We start from the raw sequence: 21954 nt of genomic DNA, 5'->3' as shown, positions 1-21954 counted from the left end.
AGTAGTGCTTTACCGAGTACGTTCGCTCATCTCTAATAATAACTAATTTTATTATAAAGTGTAATTATGTGTAAATAATTTTTGGGGAAATCCCGCGAGTTCTGGGTAGCACCTCAAGAGTTATGAAAAAAGCTCTTAATGCTCGAAGCTCTAGAACCAATATTTACAATGTTCTCGCTGATTTTTATATGCTTGATCCAAAAATTTCAGTTATGTGTAAATAATTTTGGGGGAAATTCTGCGATTTTATAAGAGTTCTGGGTAGCACCTCAAGAGTTCTGAAGAAAACTCTTAATGCTCGAAGCTCTAGAACCAATATTTACAATCTTCCCCGCTGATTTAGTAATATTCTTTTTGGAAGTTAGCACCGCAGAGATACATTTGTTGATTTTTTTTTTTTGCTTAATTCGCTAGAACTATTTTTAAAATTAATTGGGAACTCTAGAACTCTTTGGGGTGCATCCAGAACTTTAAATCCAAAAAATTAACTTTTTTGAAAGATGGGGTGCTGACTTCACAGAGGTAACGACTCCGTTAGGTCTAAAATATATTGTCAATTCTGTTTGTTCAAGGATTCTATAATGATCCTAATTGGTCATCCATTTACCTGTTTTATCAGTCTGTGGGTCCTTCGGGCATCAGACATGACCCCTCTGGATGCGCCTGCTCGTGTGTATAATCAGCTCTGCAATTATGTATATACTTGCCTATATATTTCTTGATTGTTTGTTCTTATGCACTGCTTTTTATACATTTATTTGTATCACTGGTCCTATTATATTGTTTATTCCCATCCTGCCAGGTTTAATATGTTCATTTTATGTATCACTCATGTTCCATGACCAGCATGCAGTCTTTTTCATGTTTATTTATCAGTTCACGATACCGTTTTTATTTATATAAAGTTTGTTCTTAAACATTCTTCTTTTTTCAACATTTGTGAAACTTTTTCTTCTGTTATAAATTTTTAACATCTGTCAAACTCTTTTCTATGACAATTAATGTGTTCAACAATGGTTTACTTATAGATTTTGTCATTTCCCATTTTGTGCCTCCTGTCCTTTTTCATTCCTATTTCTGCTGTACCATTTCTCTTTACCTCCGCCTGTATAGCCCTGGGGGCAAGGCGAAAATCCACTTTAATTCAGGTAAAATACTGAATCGAGGTGTAATGAAAGAACAAATTATTTAATTGCCCAGCCCTACCTGCACTACAACAGAAAGTGAACCTGGAGTGACTTCTGAGATTTCGGTCTCATGACTAAATGTTAAGGGGGTATTCCAGCGATTTCAAAGTGACAGTTATATGATTCATGTGGCAATAGCAGCATGTAATTTTGCAATGTAATGTTATACAAAGCTGCAGAGATATTCCTTTCCCTGCGCCACCCGCTTAGTTCTCCAGTGGCATCCACTGGTTATGGCTTGTACGCTTCGCTGTTTTACCCATCAGGCATGCTCAGGGCATTCAGATACTGTAATGAGAATACAGTTTGTACAGTTGTAAATGTGCACTCATCAGTAACTGTCAGTGGGGCATTGTGGGAAACGTAGTTTGTGTAATCCTTGGTGGCCATTAGCAATGTGGAAATTTGAAGCTGGCTGGAGTGCAGCGTTGACGTAGGTCAGCAAAAATGGGACTGGAGATCAGTCTGATGATTGGAATAATGACAACAAATAGAAACATCAGGGAAAATGTCACCCCGTCTCCGGAATATCCATTTTAAATGGTCAAAACAAAGTTCTGGAATTTAACTTTTGTCTTCAGCAAAATGTGTCAACTTTTGTACATACAGAAAATGGAGTCAATTACCTAGACTGGATACATTGGAGAGTGCGACAGGCTGCAGTGGTCTGTTAAAGTAAGCATGTTCTCCTTCACTGACGGTAAATACAACTTAAAGGCAACCTGTCACATGGTTCATGCTGCCCAAACCACGGATGGCGTGAACCCGGGACAGATACTCCCATTCAGACCATGTGCATTTTATTCTAGAGTGATGCTTCGTTTCAGAAAGACTGACAGCAACTTACCTGTACACAAGCAGCGGCAGTCGCGATGGATGCTGCTCGTGGGGAGAGCGGGTGTGGCGATGGATGCTGCTGGCGGCGACAGCGGCTGTGGCGAAGGATGCTGCTGGCGGCGGCTGTGGCGATGGATGCTGCTGGCGGCGACAGCGGCTGTGGCGATGGATGCTGCTGGCGGGGAGAGTGGGGCAGTTACCCGCTGAGGCCGCCTCTCTGACTCTGTGTTCTGAGTCAAATTTCTAAGGGTATTTTTTTCTAAAACACAACGCTTCAGAATAAAATGTACATGGGCTAAATGGGCGCATCTATCCTGGGTTCCCGCCGTCCGTGGTTTGGGCAGCATGTATCTGGTGACAGGTTGACTTCAAAAATGGAGGAGACAAGGCCGGAAGTATATTAGAAAAGTGCAAAACTTTTTTTTTTTTCATTTATTTTAATCTCATACTGAATGCAAAAGAGAGTAAAATTATTTGTTTTTTTTATACCTAAATAACTAATGTATGAGCTCCTTGTAACCCATGTGGCCCATAATGCACACACTAGAAGTTAAAGGGAATCTGTCACATGCTGTTAGTGCTATGAGTTAAGCTAGTGGGCTGAAAGTACAGTAGGTGACCCACTGTCCCGTCGTGACCGCTGGCAGCCACTGCTCAATGCATTGATCGGATCTGCTACGTAGTTCGCCCATTGTAAAATTAGAATGGGCATCCTATGCTGTAAGGCTGACCTGCTGATTTCTACTGCGGATTCTTTGAAAAATGCACATTGGATTTGTCTATGACGGATCCTGAACGTGTGATCATGGCTTTAGACTGGGTGCACATGGTGCCAAGCTGCATGTGTATTATAAATTGACATGGATCCGTGACCCTGAGATGTCTGTCATTTGCTGATGCAGCTGAATGGCTGCACCCTGTATTATGGATTCATAAGTGCACCATTAATATATTTATGTAAAACCTCCTTAAGGCCTGAATTCATAAGGTGTGATAACGACAATCCTGTTCTATCTTACCAATGTGTAGGATGTTAGAGCTCTTTTACATGTACACATTGCAAAAAACCTGAATTACAGTTGAGTGGAAAAACAAATCTATTGTACTTATGAGTCATATATATTGTACAGGAATATAAGTGGCACAGAACTATTTAATGTCCACTCTCTGCAGCTGCCATATCCTGTATGTAGGCCCTATGCAGGTAGGCTCCTTGCTCCATCTGCATCAGTCTGTAATTCTTTTAATTCATGGTTGTTTAAAAAGTAATGAGGAAAGAATTGTAAAAGGAGATGATGAGAAAGCAAATCTATTAAATAGTTGTTGTTTTTTTTCCTCCAGTTTATCCCTAGAGGAAAATGAAATGCAGAGTGATAAAGTAAACTCTCCATTAACCCCTTTAGTGGCACGCCCGAAAAATCTCCGGGGCTTGCTGCACTGACCATGCAATTAAACCCCGGAAGATTTTTGTGGACAGCTCTAGTACTGAAATGTGCAGAGCACTGAGCTGTCATCTTAAATTTTCTGGGGTTTTAATTGCATTGTTGACTCATTTAAAAAACCTGCCCTGTGAGGTACGACATGGTAATAATAAACCTGCCACTGAAGGGATTAAATGTCACCACTCTAGCCCGGGAAGAAGTGCAGAGCTGTCTTTAAAAAGACTTAAAATAGATAAGTCAATTTGCCAGGTCCCAATAGTACACACCCCCAGGTTCTAAGGCAAGTAAATAATGTGATAGACTATTGGTTCTTTTATTTAAGGACTTTATAGTGACGGGGTCTGTTACACTGGATTGGCACATAGCCAATTTGGTGCCAATTTTCAAAAAAGGGTCAAAAAGTAAACATGGAAACATGTAGAACTCCACATCAGAGATCGCTCCTGTCACACTAACCTGATCAGCTTCTATGAGGAGGTAAGTTCTAGACTGGACCGGGAAAAGTCACTGGATGTTGTGTACCTGGAATTTATCAAAGTGTTTTAATTCTGTACTGCATAAAAGGTTGGCATAAAAGGGGGTTCCTTAAAGCAAGAGCAGTGAGACTGGAATTCTATCCTGAGGACGTGGTGATGGGGACTTGATAAGAGTTCAAGAAGGGTCTGGACGTGTAATAATACATGTTATATCACTGATTACTTTAGAAGGGTCAGTGATCCAAGCATTATTCTGATTGCCAGATTGAAGTTGGAAAGGATTTTTTTTTCCTAAAATGAAGGCAGTGGTCTTCTGCCTCATTGAGTTTTTTCTTTGCCCTCTTCTGGATCAACATTGAAGGGTAACAGGCTGAACCCAAGGAACATGGCTTTTTTTTGTCCTTGCATATTATTATGTTACTATATTATCCTGTGTAATTTCATATCTAAAAGTCTTTTCAATTACAGGCAATTCCAAGTAATTGGTCACATGGAGCGCCACTTGTTGCATTAATGTAGTTAATGTTTCCTCTCTCTTTCTGTGCAGTGTCCCTCGAATACCTTGGGCCTTCGCAATGACTGAGATGTGTGGAGTGGTTCTTTGTTATATCTGGCTGCTTGTATTACTTCTCCACAAACACCGGTAATAGAAGGAGCTAACTTTTAATTTGACTTTGTCTCATTATATGTAAACTGCCATTCAGACAGCCATATACTTGGGCTGTGCGATGTGCATGTGGTCCACAGACAGTATAAGGTAGCATAACCCAGCCATGGTCCGTCCATGTGAAAGAAATTGCTGCATGCCCTGTTCATGCCCATTTTCACGAACGAGATGTCCTTGCGCTGTCTGAAGTGAGTTGTGCCCTAGCGTACCACTATCTCAATATGGCTGAAGTGTTGATTGTCCAATTAAATGGGCTGTAGCACTTCCTAGATTGGAGCAGCGTGTACGGAGTTAATATTTATTCTTTGCTGTTCCAGAGATTTCAGTGGTACAGTACAATTTCGTCAGTGACTTGGTGTGAAGGGTTCTACGAAGATTGCAGTTCTGTAGCTTGTCCTCTCCAGGCTTTCCATTCTGCTATTTTCTTCCAGCCACCCAGTCACATGACCAGCATTTTGACAACGCTGTGTCTTGCCGTTGAGTGGGCAGATTACTGACAATTGTAACCAATCCCATAGTAACCAATCACGGTGCAGTAAAGAGCAGAAAGTTGCACTGTGATTAGTTTCCCAATTAATTGCGGGACACAGAGGGTTGTCAGAGTGCTGGTCATTTGATTTGGAAGCTGGAAGGAAAGTGCGGAATGCAGACTCTGAAGGGGACAAGCCACAGAACCGGATTCTTCACAGCAGAGATCAGTATTATTTTGGTGGATTTCTAAAAATGAAACCTTTCCGTTTTGCCTTCCAGTTCACTGTAGGCTTCTTGCACTTGTCTCAGTGAACAGGAGACTGGAGGGAGCGCTGGTCCCACAGTCGCACTGCCTCTGTTCATTTTCAGTGTGACTGCCAGAGATAGCCTAGCGCTTAGATATCTTTGTCAGTCCCATTGAAATGAATGGAGTGCTGACTGTTCGTATGTGGCCAACACTCGATTCGTTCTGCTGCCACTGCAGGCGGGGAGGGGTTGGAGTGACCGCACAGTGTCAGGCAGAGTGGGACATGGGACCCCTGTTCTGGAGATCAATGGGGGGTCTCAGCGGGGAGGGATGCTGTTACACACTGACTGTTCCTTGCACTGTAGATGTCGTCACGGAGAACTCGTGGAAACCTAATTAACTAAGAGCAAATTCCCATTTCTGCACAGAGCATTGGGGATGAAAAAGGATTAATCGGCGTACATGACATAGGACCCTGACGGCAGTGTTGGAGTACTGACGCATTCTTGTACCTCAGAACTGCACTTTATTCTTACTAATAACTTGTCTTCCTCTCCTTCCAGATCTATCCTCTTGCGTCGCCTCTGTAGCTTGATGGGAACGGTCTTTCTTCTGCGATGTGTTACCATGTTTGTCACATCTCTGTCTGTTCCAGGTGAACACCTGCAGTGTTCAGGAAAGGTAAAGACGTCTTCTAACTTATCCCGTTACTTATTCAGATCTCTCTGAATGTGACCGTTGGAGAAGACCCCCCCCCCCCCCCCCTGACCCCGGCCACATCACTTACTGTATATCCTGTCTATACTGACCTAGTCATGACAATTCATAGATCTAGGAGCCAATGACTACATGTAGGGCCCGCTCACATTTAACCCTTTTGCTGCCAGGGCAATCTTTACACTTTTGAAAAACACCAAAACCTAAATGATAAAATGAATATTATTCGTCCATCTAATCTTTCTAAGGATCTCTGGCACTTCATAACGCTTGTATATAAATACATGAAAGTGCATATTTGTAATACAGTCTGATCTCAGCAAAATCTTGGGACACATGGCACCTTTTTAAAAGTAAAAAATTTATGTGCATATACAGATGTCCACAATCTCCTGACCCAGATAGAAGAAGAGTTTCCAGGATCTAGGTGTTACACAGTATATAGCGGAGGGCACATGTCCTCCCGGATTGATAGTGGGGTGATTGCATGATGCAAAACTCTCTGTATCCCTCTGTGGGGGTCACTGGGCGCAGTAGGGGGGAGATGTCATTGCAGCATCCCTCCGGAGCCTTCCTTCGAGACCAAGAAGTCAAACCTCTTACGCTTCTCCCAGACACATGAGGGTCCTGAGCCTCTCTGGGGGCCTGACAAGCTCCATGTTTCAGCTGAGGTGAGTGTTGGAAGCCATGAAGCGCTATATACGTCCTTGATGGTGAAAGAAGAAGAAATGGCCATCAGTTGTGGACTATGACCATCATTTTAGGTCAGAGTAGTGGTGAAGAGTGTATCCCGTACTCCCCTTCTCTCTTTTCATTGTCACAGCAGCCCCCTACGTCATGGTAGTGAGGACTCCGCAGTTCTCTCTGCTGGCAGGAAGCTACCCTGCTCTTGTTGGCTGCTTTATATGCCTTTCTTTCATAGACTGATAGAGGGCGGACAGTACAGGGTGAGATGAAGCCGATCCTGTCAGCATCGAGTGCATGAAGATGGCTGAAGCGTGAATGAAGAGCACAAAGCGAAACCTGGTTACTAGATGGACTTTCTAGTCCGCTTCGTAACCCAATTTAATCACAACAAAACTATTTCGTTTCACCGTTTTTCCTCTGAATAAGGCTATGGTGTGTCTGTCAAGTTCCTGCTAGCAAAGAGAGATTTCTTTAGACTATTTCATTACCCCATAAATGTGTTAAGGGTGCGTTCCCACGTAACAGGCAGCGGCTTACAGCTGCGGTTCCACACTGTCGCCTTTGCCAATGGGAATCCTATCTTGCCCATAAGATCATGCGGCTATTGGTAGCCTCAGGTGGACGGACTCTCGACTGCACACCAGTATTGTTACGTGGGAACGCACCCATAAAACTATACAGCTGGAGACGGCGGCTGATGAACAGGTTCTTTTGTTACCTTTGCGCCCCAGTAAAATCTAAGTATCCGTTGTGTGCCAATATAGAGCCCTCTGTTAGGGAGGTTAAAAACGTCTCCCAACCCTTCAGCTTTCTCCACATAGAAATGTTTGCAGATCTCAAAAGAAATCTGAAATAAATTGTCGTAAAGAATGTACAGCCGCAGTATGCTTTGTAAAATAAATTGACCTCCTCCCCAGCGCAGAAGGTTTAGACGGGCAAATTCATTGTTGACTCGTTCAGTATGTGAAGCGCTGAATGATTGCTGTTGCGATGCAACAAGAAATGAACGGAACAGTAAGGATTTTCATTCTGGCTGAAGCTGAACAATGAATGAGAAGCAAATGAATCATGTTCAGTTGTTGGCTGCATTTAAACCGAACGATATTGTTCACTTTTGAACGATAACTGTTTTGCCTGAACGCACAATGGCAACCCTAGTAGTTGTCCGCTAAATACTGGTAGTGCAGGAGGATTACAGTGAAAACTAAAATTATCAGTCCACCCAATACACAATGGCTACTAGATAGCCAGGCTGACCTTGTATAGTTACATTTAGAAAGAAGAAAGGTCTTATAACTTCATCATTACTGGAAACCTTGTGCACGCACCTTCTACATCTCGGGCCTCCGACAGGACTCCATCTGAAGACTGCACATTTCATGAATTACATTGACTATCTCAACTAGATGCCATCTAGCAACTGCGGACCCCACACGCCCCTGCCTGAGTATATAGTCTCTGGGTCTGACTGCTTCACTCTATGCTGCTACCTGTTATTCGCATTCATTATTTCTTCTTTAAAACATAATTATTGAAACTTGCAAAGTCAAGTGCCCACAGGAAAGACTCCAACATCCTCCGGTTACCGAGCATTGGCTTAGTGAGTATGTGTAACAGTATTGATTAAAGAGTAGCTACACTTTTTTTTTTAATGTACTCAATGAGAGACTATACAAAACCCCTTTTCTGCTATATAGCCGGTTGGAAATGAGACTGAGAAATCCGTCTCGCCCGAGTGCATAGCTGAAGAGGGGTTTTGTATGAAAAGTGTACAGAATAGGCTGATGAACCAACTGCAGAAATCTTGGAATCTCTCACTGTGTACATTAAAATAGTGCAGCTACTCTTTAATTATATGTAACATTCCACATTAAAGGGGTTCTGTCACTAAAAAAGAAAAATTCTATACTTCTCTATTCCTCCCTTATCAGTCAACTTACCCAATCTTCACCTTCCCTATCTTCTCCTGCCTCCTGCAATCTGGGATTCAGCTGCCTGATTCCTCTCCTTCCTGTGAGGTTATGTACATCTGGTTGGCAGTCTTCTGCCGCCTTCTGCCTGCCAACCAATGAACATTAGGTCACAGCTCACAGGCCAGCAGGGGGACTGCCTATCTTCTTTAGAGATTGTTCAAGAGAGCTATCTCTGAAATAGATTACAATTCCTTCCTAGGCAGTGAAGCTACAGCACAGGGATGTGACCTTCACTGACCCAGCTGGAAGGAATTTGAGATAAGCAGCTCTCATAACAAGCTGGTCCCAGCCTGCAGTGAGCTAGCCTGGGGCACTGGAGAAGCTCAACCAGGAGAAGATGTGATAAGGAGACAGACAGGGAAGGAAAAGGTAAGTTTTTAGATAATTTTTTTTTTTTTTAATGACAAAACCCTTTTATCCTCGATATCCCGGGTGACAGGTGTTCAACAGTTGCATGGGTTACATTTTTTATTTCCACAGTTTATTTGTATATATTTAAGTCCAGGTATATTGTTTGGTGGTGATTTAATGAAATGTTTCGTGCAGCAATTTTTTTGTGTGATTTAGACACTTTCTTTACTTATTTCAGAAATTAGAGACTCAATGTATTTTGGTGCAAATTATTGGTGTCCATGTACACCGTCCACTAGAAGGTGTAAACAACAGAAAACTGTCCAACATGCCTGTGGAGTTTCTCTAACTATATTGTAGTATATTAATATTTTGCACAATTGTCTCCTCTTCTGCCAATTCATGGCAGCTGCGGTCCTGTTGGTAAATGTCCCATATTATGTGTTGTAATATTGTGATTTTTAATTTCAGCTTTATGATAATATGTGGGCAAAGCTTCAGCGCGCCTTCGCAATCTGGAGTGGATTTGGCATGACACTAACTGGAGTGCACACGTGTGGAGACTACATGTTCAGTGGACATACTGTAGTCCTCACCATGCTGAACTTTTTTGTCACGGAATGTAAGTTTAACTTAAACTATGTGAACCTGCGTGTTACTCCTGGGTCTCTAGAGAGGCAGACGCAGGCAGAAGAAGGTGCTTCTACTGTAGTGAGCCTTTAGAAAACAGGAATAGGCAGCGAGGAACATAGAAACACGCTTTCAGATTGGTCTGATTTGAGACACAACGCTTATGCACATTTATTTGATAATACTGGGGACTTTGCTGCCAGGAACGGCCTTAGCTGGCGAGCCGCATCCGAGGCCTGTTAGGGCGATGTAGACAGGTGGATAGGAAAATGAGTCCTTTGGCTGGCTCCTATCCGTGATGAAAAAAAAAAATCAACTTCTTGTAGATTAGGAAATGTAGTGTTCATTAATACATGGAATACTATCTAAGTGAAGCATGCGCTAACTGGAAACAAGCGATGCAACCTATGCACAGGCCACGGCTGATGGGTAATTGCAGGATCCTCACTGGAATTGATGATCTTTGTGGCTTTTTTCACGGTCCTGTGATTTAGGTTACCGCAATGGCAACCGGCCTTTTAACATCCACAGCCTTCTTTAGTTTTACACTGATAGAATAAAGTTTTTTTTCATTTGATGAAAAAAAATCCCAGAACGTAAGTGGGGGCCTCTTTTCTGTGCACCCTACCAGCCACAAAAAGCTGCATCCTGGCTGCCCTACACCCTGCAGTATTTGGTAAGTGCTTTACATTGTGGTCTGTGGAGGACTGCCATCCGTTATTGAATGCTGGTCAGTTACAACAGACTAGTGTAATAGTGGGAAGATGTTTGAAGGACAAACTAGTGTAGTAGTGGGAAGAGGTGGGAAGGACAAACTAGTGTAGCAGCGAGAAGAGGTGTGATGGACGAGCTAGTGTAGCGGCGAGAAGAGGTGCGAAGGGCGAGCTGGTGTAGCGCGCGAAAAGAGGTGCGAAGGGCGAGCTGGTGTAGCGCGCGAAAAGAGGTGCGAAGGGCGAGCTGGTGTAGCGCGCGAAAAGAGGTGCGAAGGGTGAGCTGGTGTAGCGCGCGAAAAGAGGTGCGAAGGGCGAGCTGGTGTAGCGCGCGAAAAGCTTAAAGGGATTTTCAAGCAGATATCTGTATAAAAGAGATAAAAAAACATTACTTTGCTTTCAAAGAGGCATTCTGGTGAATCAAAGAGGCATTCTGGTGAATCAAAGTGAAAGTTACATGCTGCATGTGGCAATAATATGTAAATTTGCAATGTAATATTATTACTTGTTTTACAAAGCTGGAGAGATATTTATTTACCTACGCCCCTCTTTTAGTTCTCCATTGGTATCCAGTGGCTACGGCTTGTACACTGCGCTGTTTTACCAGTCAGGATGCGCAGCGCGTTCAGATTTTGTAATGATGACAGAGTTTCTATAGTCATGAATGCCCACTCGTCAGTAACTGGCAGTGGAGCACTGTGGGAGATGAAGTTTTTGCACTCCCTGATGGCCATTTTAAATAACAATGTGGAAATCTGAAGTTGGAAAGTAGCGGAGGTCATCAAAAAATGTACTGAAGTTCAGTTTGATGGCTCAGATGGATGTTTTGAATATTAGCAATAAGTGGAATCGTTAAAGAAAATTGTGCCAGCCTCCGCAATACCCCTTTAAACATCCTGCTGCTCTGGTTTCAGAAGCTCCTACATTGGTCACATGCTGCCATGTGACTGCTGCAGCCTTTTGCTGTATTCTGCAATCTTGTGTGCATGAACGGTGCATGACCACCAAAGTCGGTGATTGGCTGTAGCAGTCAAGTGGATGGTGATCATGACGTCATCACTGCAGGAGCTCCCTTTTCGGGACCAGAGCAGTAATGCTGAAGCAGCGGGACATTAAAAGGGTGTTTTTTTTTTCCCTTATACAGTTTTGGATAACTGGCCACGCAGTACATGAAAGGGGAACATGAGAGGAACAGACGTTTATGTGCAGATAATTACCAAGGCTCTTCTGTTTTTCAGACACTCCTCGGAGCTGGAACTTCCTCCACACTCTTTCTTGGGTTCTCAACCTGTTTGGCATTTTCTTCATTTTGGCTGCCCATGAACATTATTCCATTGATGTCTTCATTGCATTTTACATCACCACAAGACTCTTCCTGTACTACCACACTTTGGCCAACACACGTGCATACCAACAGAGCCGACGGGCTCGAATCTGGTTTCCCATGTTCTCCTTCTTTGAATGCAATGTAAAAGGACCTGTCCCCAACGAGTACTGCTGGCCTTTCTCTAGGCCCGTGTTTCTAAAGAACTTGTTTAGTTAATGTATTCCGTTCAGAAAACTACCAGGGATTCAAAAGGAAACACATTACACCCACCAAAATGACCTTTAGTATGAAGCTGCAGCGTTCTTATTCCTTTGTTGCCTCGTCTGGGATCACATGGGTACGTGGAAGCATGAAGCTCTTATACTGGCTGCAGAACTTGACCTTATGAAAGGTGAATATTTCTTCATGGACGAAATGTAGAAGCATAAAGACATCCTTCTCTCGTCAGACCATTCTGAAAGCGTACTAGGTCGCATACACCAGTGTGAGGCCTGACGTAAACATGACTTTGGCATACTTAAATAAGCAACATGCATGGAAGTCTTACCCATAAGCACTCTGACTCTCTATTAGGTATTTATATTCTTCTGCAAACCTTCCATAAGGTATATCATCAACGTGCTATATATGTAATATGGTAGAAGAGCCCACTCATTCTGGAAGGCTGGTACAACAGATGCAATTAGCACTTTTTACTTCTGTTTTCTACTTCTGTTTTCTAGTCAATACTGTTGCGGGGGAAAGGGGGAGTAACTCCCTGTAACTGTTGTTGGTGGGGGAGGGGAGTAGTTTGGGGTGATCCCTCCTTTCTTTAGGAGTTATGAAGTTTGGCTGCTGTTAAAATAATCTTCCATAAATGCCACTTGGCTTGAAAACAACCTTTCAATATTGAGCACTCCGAAAGCAGACTGCTGGGTAAAAATATGCAGGGGGTTAAGAATTTGTTTTAGTGCTTTCACTAACATGACTGCTGTATGTTCACTGCAATTTCACGTATGTTGCATGCAATCAATTAGAGATGCAACAGGAGTCATTGGAGCTGGTCACATCCTTCTCTCTTTGGCCCTGGTCACACTGCAGTGGATTGGTCGTTATTTTACATTAGTACTTGTTAGCCAACATTAGCAGATGAACAAACGCAGAAGAATATAAGGTGGACGAATGTGTCGGCTGCTTGTACTGAATACCAATGATGGATTATAATACTGATGCAGAATACTGCCACGCTCTACGTCTGCCCCCTCACACGATCTTCGGTCACACGCTGCAGACTAGCTGCAGGTTTCCTGTCTGCAGCATCTGTACCAATAGTCAGCACGTGTGAAGTACAAGGCATCTTCAAATCTGCCGCATGCCCTGAAATCCACATACTTTTCCCCCTGGTGGGGAAATTCCCAGCGTGTGTGTGTAGACTTCTGAAACTCAAGAGCTTAAATATTTGTCAGACATTTTTGTAAAATCTGCAGCTAAATCTGTAGGTTAGGCCACTTTACATTGACCTATTTGCGCACATCGTACGCATTAGTTGTGAAAAAAAATAAATGGAACATGTTCTATTGTTCTGTGTATTAGCACACCAAAGGTCCCAATAAAAGTCAATGGGGTGTGTGGAAATGCACGCACAATATGTAAGGATGTGTGACAAACACTGCATGATTGTCCAGGAAAAAACACATCTGGAACTCATTAAGACTACTTGGCCCTTTCAATTGGCGCATCTGTGTTTGCCATGTGCAAATGAACATACCTTGCGACTGCCAAAAGTACAGTAAAATATGGAGATGCATGCGCAAAACAGCGTAGTTCATTCTACAGAAATGCTACGCGCAAATACGCATACGCTCGTGTTAAGCCAACCTAACACTTTGCCTGTGCAGAAAACTACAAGGAATTGAAAAATAAAAACATTGAGGGAATTTATTTAGGCATGTGCACTCGAATTAAAGTTGCAGACTTTGGCACACGCCAGTTTTGCACAAACATTCGTGACTTTTTTGCCATTTTTGAAATGTAGCAAAAAAAGGTTTAGCTGAAGAATGTGACTTACTCCAAAATTAGCACCTTTTTTATTCCAAAAAACTGGCATGAATCTTGATGAATTACCCCATTCTTGTTCAAACCTCTTATACACACAATTTTTGAAAGCCCCAAAATTGTGGATTTTGTTGGAGATTTCAGGCCCTCCTCAGCTTAAAATATCTATTTCATGTGAATATGACCTGTATTTCTAATTTAATTTTTGCAAATTACTGTCCATCAGCAATCGCACAGACAGATTACTTGCCTTTATAAGGCCATAAACTGTGAAATAACAGTAAAGTTCATACGTAGTAAATGACATATTAACAGTTTAGGAACGGTTGTATTATATTTCTGCTTGAATACCGTTTGATATTGGAATAAGGTCAGTTTCACATCTACATTGGCATGTCCGGACGGAGGGTCCGTCACAGATGCAGCTGAAAAACTGGAAGAAAAAATTTTGAATTCTGAGCGGAAAGCAGGCGAACTACATTAAAGTCAACGAAACCGTTTGGCCATGGGGATTCCCCTTTCCTGCTCCCCGAAAGGAGCAGGAAAGCAGAATCTCTGTGCAGATGTCAAACCTCTCTAAGAGATTTAGTTTTGTTTGCATAAGTAATTTTAGTTTAATGTGAATCCATAAAAGTTGATCTGTTTTATCTTACAAATACAGTGAAATTTCTTTGACACAACCAATCAAATTGCTCAAAAAATGGTCTTGGAGTTTTGGTTTCATAATAGTTTGAGAGATATGTTTAAGAACACTACAGTATAGCATAGAATACTGTATTCTCACATCCCTCAGTCCTCATCTTGGCTCCTTGCTCAGAAGTAGTTGCCGGCTGTGCAGTAGCTGATAAGCTGATGTCATATACAGAATGTGCTGCAGTGAACTGGGAGATGCATCCATGTTGTAAAGAGGGCAGCAAGAGCAGAGATGCAAAGCTTGTCCGCTTTCTTCCCTCCCATGTTCTGCTTGGTCTTGATGCTCCACAGTGCATTTAATTTCATTAGACACAGAAGTGCGCAGTAGCATTAGGTACTGGTGTATCTTGTCTCCACCAGAGTTATGGATAGAGACATGGGCTGGCCGGCTGGAGCTGCAGTGAACGCTGACTGCTCCGGATTGGCTTGCAGAGACGCATCTTCACCTAGCTGTCGGCGTGTTATTATGGCAACAGGACACCACATACAGGTGTCCTACTTTGCCATTCCGGAGAAAAAGCTGCCAGTTAGGGTGAGGGTTAATTTTACGGTTAGGGTTAGGATCTGTCGACCGGGTAGGAACGCCGCTAACTCGGCCAAAGTGGGGAGCCGCCTCGCCGACGGTGGGAGCCGGCCTCATGCTGTATCAGCGGGTGTTATGTGGTCAGGACACATTTTATGAATTGAATGGTTGTGATTGGTTAACGCAGCGCCGGTTTTCGTTGGATGACGCCAGACATCCAGAAAGCAATGCTCTGTTGGCATTGAGGAGGGAGCGACAGCCTGCAGCTGCGCCGCGGGGGGGGTGAGTATTTTTTATTTTTTTTTTATTTCTACAGCATATTCACATAACATGCCATAACTGTTTAATAGAAACCATTCAAAAAAACAGTAAACATTTATTTTTTCCTGAAAGGATTTTGTAGTAATTGGGTAATTTTAATGGTCTCTGGCAATGATCTGTAAAACAAAATGCTGGACAGCACCGCCCCTCCCACCTCAGTCATTAAGCCTGATAATGTTCCTTATACATAACTCTCAGGCCAAATTTGCAGTGTTATACATAGGGAACCATGTTAAAAGTAACACTGCTGTTAATAGCGACGTTACTTTTAACACAGGAAAAGTTCTGCATGCAACGTTATTGTGCAATGTGCAAATCGCTTAACATAAGTTTGTTAAATCAATTGTAGCGCCGGCTTAAGGTCCATTTACACCAGCCGATGATCGCTAAAAAATCGCTCAAATCACAATTTGAGTGACAGCTTTGAGCGATCATTTTGCATAAACTATTAAGTAGCTACTTAAGAGCAATTAAGTGAGCAAATGAAGCCCTAGCTGAATGCAGTTAATAGCTGGAAGGGCTCTTATCTGTGCTCAGATCCTTTGTTCCGCATGGGGAAATAATGCTATCAGCACTCTCCATGGAGACCTGCTGATAAGGCTGACAAACGATTTTTAGGTTGGACTGAACTGAGCGATCAGCTAGCAGTGCCCAAAAAGCGCACGATGGGCGCACATTTAAGGCTGATTTAGACACAACGATAATCGCTCAAAAGATGTCGCTCAAGCAACTTTTGAAGATCAACGTTGTCATTTACAGCGCAAGATGATCGCTCAAGATGAGCGATCACCTTGCACTGCCAGTGGAGGATGCAGAAGACAAGCGTGGTGTCCCCGCTTGATATCTGCGTCCAGCTGTTCTCCGCTCCAAGCTCCCGGCTGTTATACAGTCGAGTGCTTGGAGCAAAGGATGCAGAAGACAAGCCGGGTGTCCCTGCTTGTCTTCCACATACAGCTGTTCCCCCGCTTCAGCGCCCGACTGTTATACAGCCGAGCGCTGGGAGCGGAGGATGCAGAAGACAAGCGGGGTGTCCCTGTTTGTCTTATGCATCCAGATGTTTTTTGCACAGAGAGCCCAGCTGTTATATAGCCGAGCGCTCCGTGCCAGGTATGGAAAACAGAGCTGGACCGCTCTGTTCTTTATATCGAGCCTGTTATTAGGGGCAGGATACAGCTTAAACAATAGTATCAGCTGTATCCCGTTGTGAATCCCTGATAAGGCTGCTCATCGTCGTCTTTCAGCACGCTGAAAGACAACGATGAGCAACGGCTTAACGAAATATACATGGTGGGCGAGCATTCACACACAACGATTATCGCTCAAAAGACGCCTTTAGAAGCAAAGATTATCGCTAAAACAATTAGCTTTTTTTTTTTTTTAAGTGATTATCGGCTGGTGTAAATAGGCCTCTAGCAATAGCAATGCTAATTAAATTAAAGAAAACTCGCATTTGTTTCCATTATTAGTGCTTACACATGATTATAAATAAAATAACTAAAAAATATTTTTTTATCTGAAAATATGAATTTCCAAGCGAAAAAATGTCAAAACTTCATGGTCTATGAGGATTATTTCACAGTTGTCTGATTGAGCTAAAATTTTGCACAGATTTTTTTTTTTGTTGTTGAATGGAACAAGATAGAGCTGAACTTTTTAGAAAGTTGAAAAATGAGGGCCACCCTAATGCGTACACATTGCCAGGAAAAATCTTTCCTAAATGATGACCCCCAATTTAGTTACTCAGATATGTATGTGGCATTTATGTACCGGCATGTGCCCAAAGTGCGTCTCTTGATTTATTGATTAGTAGAAAATGTTTGAATTGTTTACATTTGATTAGCATTGACCTATTTTGACAGTATTTCGTTAGGTTCTTATTCATTTCACACCTTATTACTGCCTACAGCACACTATACTCCATAACCCAAAAGCTACCATGAGACGTGTGTATTGTTTACATTTCTGTATTAAACCTGAGACTGACTTCATGCTTCTGTCTACTCTTTGTATTCTGCTTGAAATGTTTTACCAGATGTTGTTGCTAATAGTCTAATGGGATTGTTTGGCCAAGAACTGTATTAGGTTGGATTACTTTATTGCTACATTAGCGTCCCATCTGAAGGTGTGGGGTAAAATTGATCCTAATAAACGTTATCATAGCTAAATGGCAAAAATAAATAAGCAGAACCTGAGCTGCAGACATTGTTGATGTACCCCAGCTCCTGTAACTGAACGCCACAATCGTTATAAATCAACAAGAAAGCTATTTTGACGTTAAAAGAAGCTCAACTCCATAAACCTTCGCATTGTCACCCCAATTCAAACAGATAATCGCACCAGGCCCACCTCAGGCTGAGATTATCTATCCAATTTATAAACCCAACTAGAATGGGATCACTCAAAAATTCTATACTCCCCCAGCGTAGTTACATCAATAACAGAAAATGGGAAAACCTTCCAAACTTTCAAATGCAGAGAGCAGCCGAGATTTAAAGACACTAGAGAGACCCCAGGAAAAAACAACCAAAAAACAATCTATCGAATATTTACATGCTGATAAATCTAGATAAATTCCTTTTGAGGAGGAAAATAAAATGCCTACTACCTAATCCCCAGATCCAGAAATTAACCTAGGAGATGACTCACAAATAACCAGTGACCCATACCTAGAAGAATGTATCAGAGCTCTACCAACTGTATTAAAGACCTTTTTAAGGAATTTACCCATACAGTTAGAGATCTGGGAGCTCAGAAAGGATGTTAAAGAAGTTTCACCAGAGTTCACACTCTTGAAGATTCCAGTGATAAAATAATTAACCATTCTGAAAAGAAAGAAATCCTAATAGAGGAACATAAGGAACTGTATCATCAAAAAAAACCTACGCATCTGGGGGTTTCCAGAGCCTATCCCAGGCAAAGAAATATCAATCACTCTATCTCAGATCTTCAATAGCCTCGTGAAAAGAGACAAAAATATGCAGCTTTGATCGGAAAGAGCTCACATATTTGGACCGAGATCCCTGAGTACAGATAGACCAGGGGGTAATTCTCTGCTGCTTCCAGAGTTTCAAAATAAGAGATCCTCCACAAAGCAAGACTCACGAAGAAGATTGAATATGATACGCAAGACATACAAATCTTTCCGGATTTCTACAAGCTTACGCTTGATTTATGGAGACAACTTCAACCTCTTGCAAGAATCCTTAGAGAAAAAGAACTCTCATACAAGTGGTTTTTCCCCTTTGAGGCCACTTGTCCACAGCTGGGATGGAATATCGCTAGCGATATTCCACCACGGGGGGAGGAGGTGGGAGCACTACAAGGTCTCTGTGACGAGCCTATATCATTGATAGGCTCACTGCGGAAAATCGCGGCATCCCGTGATTTTAATCACGCGCGCAGAAAATCTCTATAATTCTCTGCTCAAGAGCAGTAGGCTGTGCTTTTCATAGTTCTCCTATGGAAAGCGTGTTATGCGAACTCCGCGTGCAATTTATTGCCACGGATCTTGCAATGACACCTCACCCGTGGACAGTCGGCCTTAGTTTTGCTATTTCAAGCTACAATAGAACCTGGACTATTAGAACACCAGAAGATTTAAGCCGCATTTACACAGGACAAGTATCAGGCACTGACACTCGTCCCTGTGTCTCCGCGCTCCCATGCTCCTGCACGCTGGTTCATGGAGCTGACAGCAGGGGGGGCGGTACAGTGCAGGAGATTTCTCTCCTTTCGCTCCTCCACCCCCTCCATTCACATAACACAGCATAAAAGATCAGCGATGAAGCTCATCCTGCAGTTTAAACAGCTGTCGTTCAGTAGTGAATGGCCGCTGTGTTATGTGAATGGAGGGGGGCAGGGGAGTGAGAGGAGAGAAATCTCCTGCACTGCCCTGCCCCCCTGCTGGGCGCTCCGTGAACCAGCCTGCCCTGCTAGCTCCCATGCAGGAGCACGGGAGCGCTGAGACACAGGGACAAATGTCTGGCATTGTTTGCCCAACACTCGTCCGGTGTAAATGGGGCTAAACCATTGATCCTGAGCAAATTGGAACTTTTGCATATTCAAATCCCAGACAGGACAACCGCAGAAGACTCTAAGTTTACCTGTTCTCCCAAAAGCCAGAAAACTGTACTCGAGTCACTCCAAATAAAGAGAAAAAAGTGAGAAGACTGGATTCTGAACCAAAAGAGGATACACAACAGAAAATGCCTAAGATCACCAGTCACCTCGCATTAGACAAAGCACTAACAAGACCTGAAAGCCAAAACTAGTTCTTCAATTGTGTTAATACAAAATGCTTTTATTTTATTTTTTTTGCAACAATTTCTATTTCAGAGGTTGAAACTATGATGGGAGGTCTATTATGACTTGTGCAAGTAGAATTCATAGTCCGGATAATGCTTGTAGGTTACAAATTCCTGCTTTATCGATAAATGTGCAATTCACAGAGATAATGGAGAACGCATTTCAGCTTTTGTCAGAGCCTTGTTCACCTCTATATCATATCCTGTTGAACCTTCTTAAAAACCTTTTACTTAATTAGTTAATTAAATGAACAAATGTGAATTTAACCCCTAGATAACAAATGGTATTACATGCCCATTAATTAGATCCCTCCGCAAGATCCAACACCTTGGGCAAAATTATTAGTATCAAAATCCATAAACCTCATCTAATTTCAAGTACAAATATAGAGAAATTATTTGCATGGTATAAAAATGAATTAAATTTCAGTAAACTAATAACCATAAAAAATCATTATAGAAAAAATCCGTTCATTTATAATTTCATCTCTTAACAATTCATCAGTTTATAATGTACATTAATTCTTAATAGATATAAAAAAAAAGATCAGATTTTAAATTCATGCCTTTGGGATATCTTGTGTTAAATGACAGTCTTCTAAAAAGAAAGGAGGATATTAAAGGCATTAAACAAAACATCCTAAAAAATATTTTAGAGAAAATGAAATCCATACAACACATCCTGCACTTATGTGGACAGCCCATAAAGCAGTTATTAGAGGACTTTTAATTCAACTTGGCTCTAGAAGGAAAAAAAGAGATGACCACCCTTTTAGAACAAATAAAAACTCTAGAATATCAGCATAAATAAATAAAATAACTTACCCCTAGTAGAAAGAGAACCATTTAATCTTCGTACTCAACTAAGAGAACTCCTCAATCTAAAAATGAAAATATACCTTTTTTATGCAAGATCTAAACAGTACGCATACTCGGACAATTGTGGGAAAGGTTTAGCAGCCTTAATGAAAAAAACTAAATTTTAAAACCTTCACTACCAAAATTAAAAACTATTGTTTACGCTACATAAAGAAAGATATAGCAAAAATATTCAGCTCACACTACTGAGATCTATACAACTTAGATGAGTAAAGCAACACCTATACCCATCAATCCCTCGCAATCCAAAAACTCTTAGACTCTATATCCCCATTTACACACAATTATTGCTCAAAATTCGCTCAAATGGTGTTTTTTCAGCGATAATCATTGCGTGTAAATGCTACCATTGTTTGTGTTTCGTCTGAACGATGACTTTTAGTGGAGTTTAAAATCCATTGTTTGGCCAGAGAGCGGATAACAGGGACCACACGCTGTGATTCTGTACAGGAGTGCTGATAACATTGTATTCAGCTACAGTCCCATAGCAGAACAAAGGGGCTGTATGCAGATAACAGACCACCTGCTATTCTCCGCATACAACTCAGGGAGGCTCGTTGAAATGCAATTGAAGGTAATAAGCTGCTAATAGGCATTAGTGCCCATTAGCAGCCTATGCAAAATGATCACTCAAATTGTCAGTCTTTCTATCTTTTGAACAAATTTTGAGCAATCATCTTTGCGTGTAAGTTGGTAACTTGGTTATCAGTCTTTCATACTCGCAATAGATATACCAGTGGCACTACTATAACGATGATGTCTCCCTGTACCTGCTGACAACACAGGGCTAGTCTCTAAACTGTTAAATGAATAGCATCAAAACCCAAATCTCTCTATATGATCCTTACTAGTCAGCTCTACGGCTGATGTGGAGTTGTCTCTCCGTGTGAAAATGTTTTTAATTATTGTACTCCTACTATTTCATTGAAATATAAGAGACAAGACATAGGGGGAGATGGAGTATTTTTTTATCAAGTTAATGATTTATTTTGTGTGGGTCGATGTTTGTGATTCACTAGATATATTTCACTTCTATACCACCACAAATTGAAATACGTATACTGTTGTGTTAAGTGCTAGCTTATGGTCACTATACTTTCCTCTATTGACACTTCAATGATTTGACAAGGCCGGCGTATACTACAAAACACCACTCCATCCACCAATCAATGTTAATACCAATATGGTATAACAGACTTCTCTCTATATCGAGGCTCATATACATACCCCACAGATGGTGAATATTGGAACACCAGGAGTTAATGGATCCCAAACACTATTGAGGGATGGTAACTGCAGGTGCGCACTAGGACTAAACATACAGTTAGGGCCAGAAATATTTGGACAGTAACACAATTTTCGCGAGTTGGGCTCTGCATGCCACCGCATTGGATTTGAAATGAAGCCTCTACAACAGAATTCAAGTTCAGATTGTAACGTTTAATTTAAAGGGTTGAACAAAAATATCTGATAGAAAA

The 21954-nt window shown here is 41.9% G+C and overlaps 1 protein-coding gene across 1 annotated transcript in view; it reads left to right on the top strand.

Moving 5' to 3' along the window:
• SAMD8 (sterile alpha motif domain containing 8) overlaps positions 1-17277 on the top strand; it is a 50316-nt gene extending 33039 nt beyond the window's left edge. Inside the window, exons 3-6 of the mRNA XM_066600379.1 lie at positions 4490-4585; positions 5891-6008; positions 9527-9677; positions 11634-17277. Of these exons, the coding sequence (XP_066456476.1) occupies positions 4490-4585; positions 5891-6008; positions 9527-9677; positions 11634-11938 (670 nt within the window). The 3' untranslated portion in view covers positions 11939-17277. The remainder of the gene's footprint in view (positions 1-4489; positions 4586-5890; positions 6009-9526; positions 9678-11633) is intronic.
• Positions 17278-21954: the final 4677 nt, after the last annotated feature.

Source organism: Eleutherodactylus coqui, chromosome 4 (genome assembly GCF_035609145.1).
Source record: "Eleutherodactylus coqui strain aEleCoq1 chromosome 4, aEleCoq1.hap1, whole genome shotgun sequence".
Taxonomy (NCBI): domain Eukaryota; kingdom Metazoa; phylum Chordata; class Amphibia; order Anura; family Eleutherodactylidae; genus Eleutherodactylus; species Eleutherodactylus coqui.
Note: the sequence above shows the minus strand (reverse complement) of the source record. Positions and strands in the feature narration are given on the sequence as shown.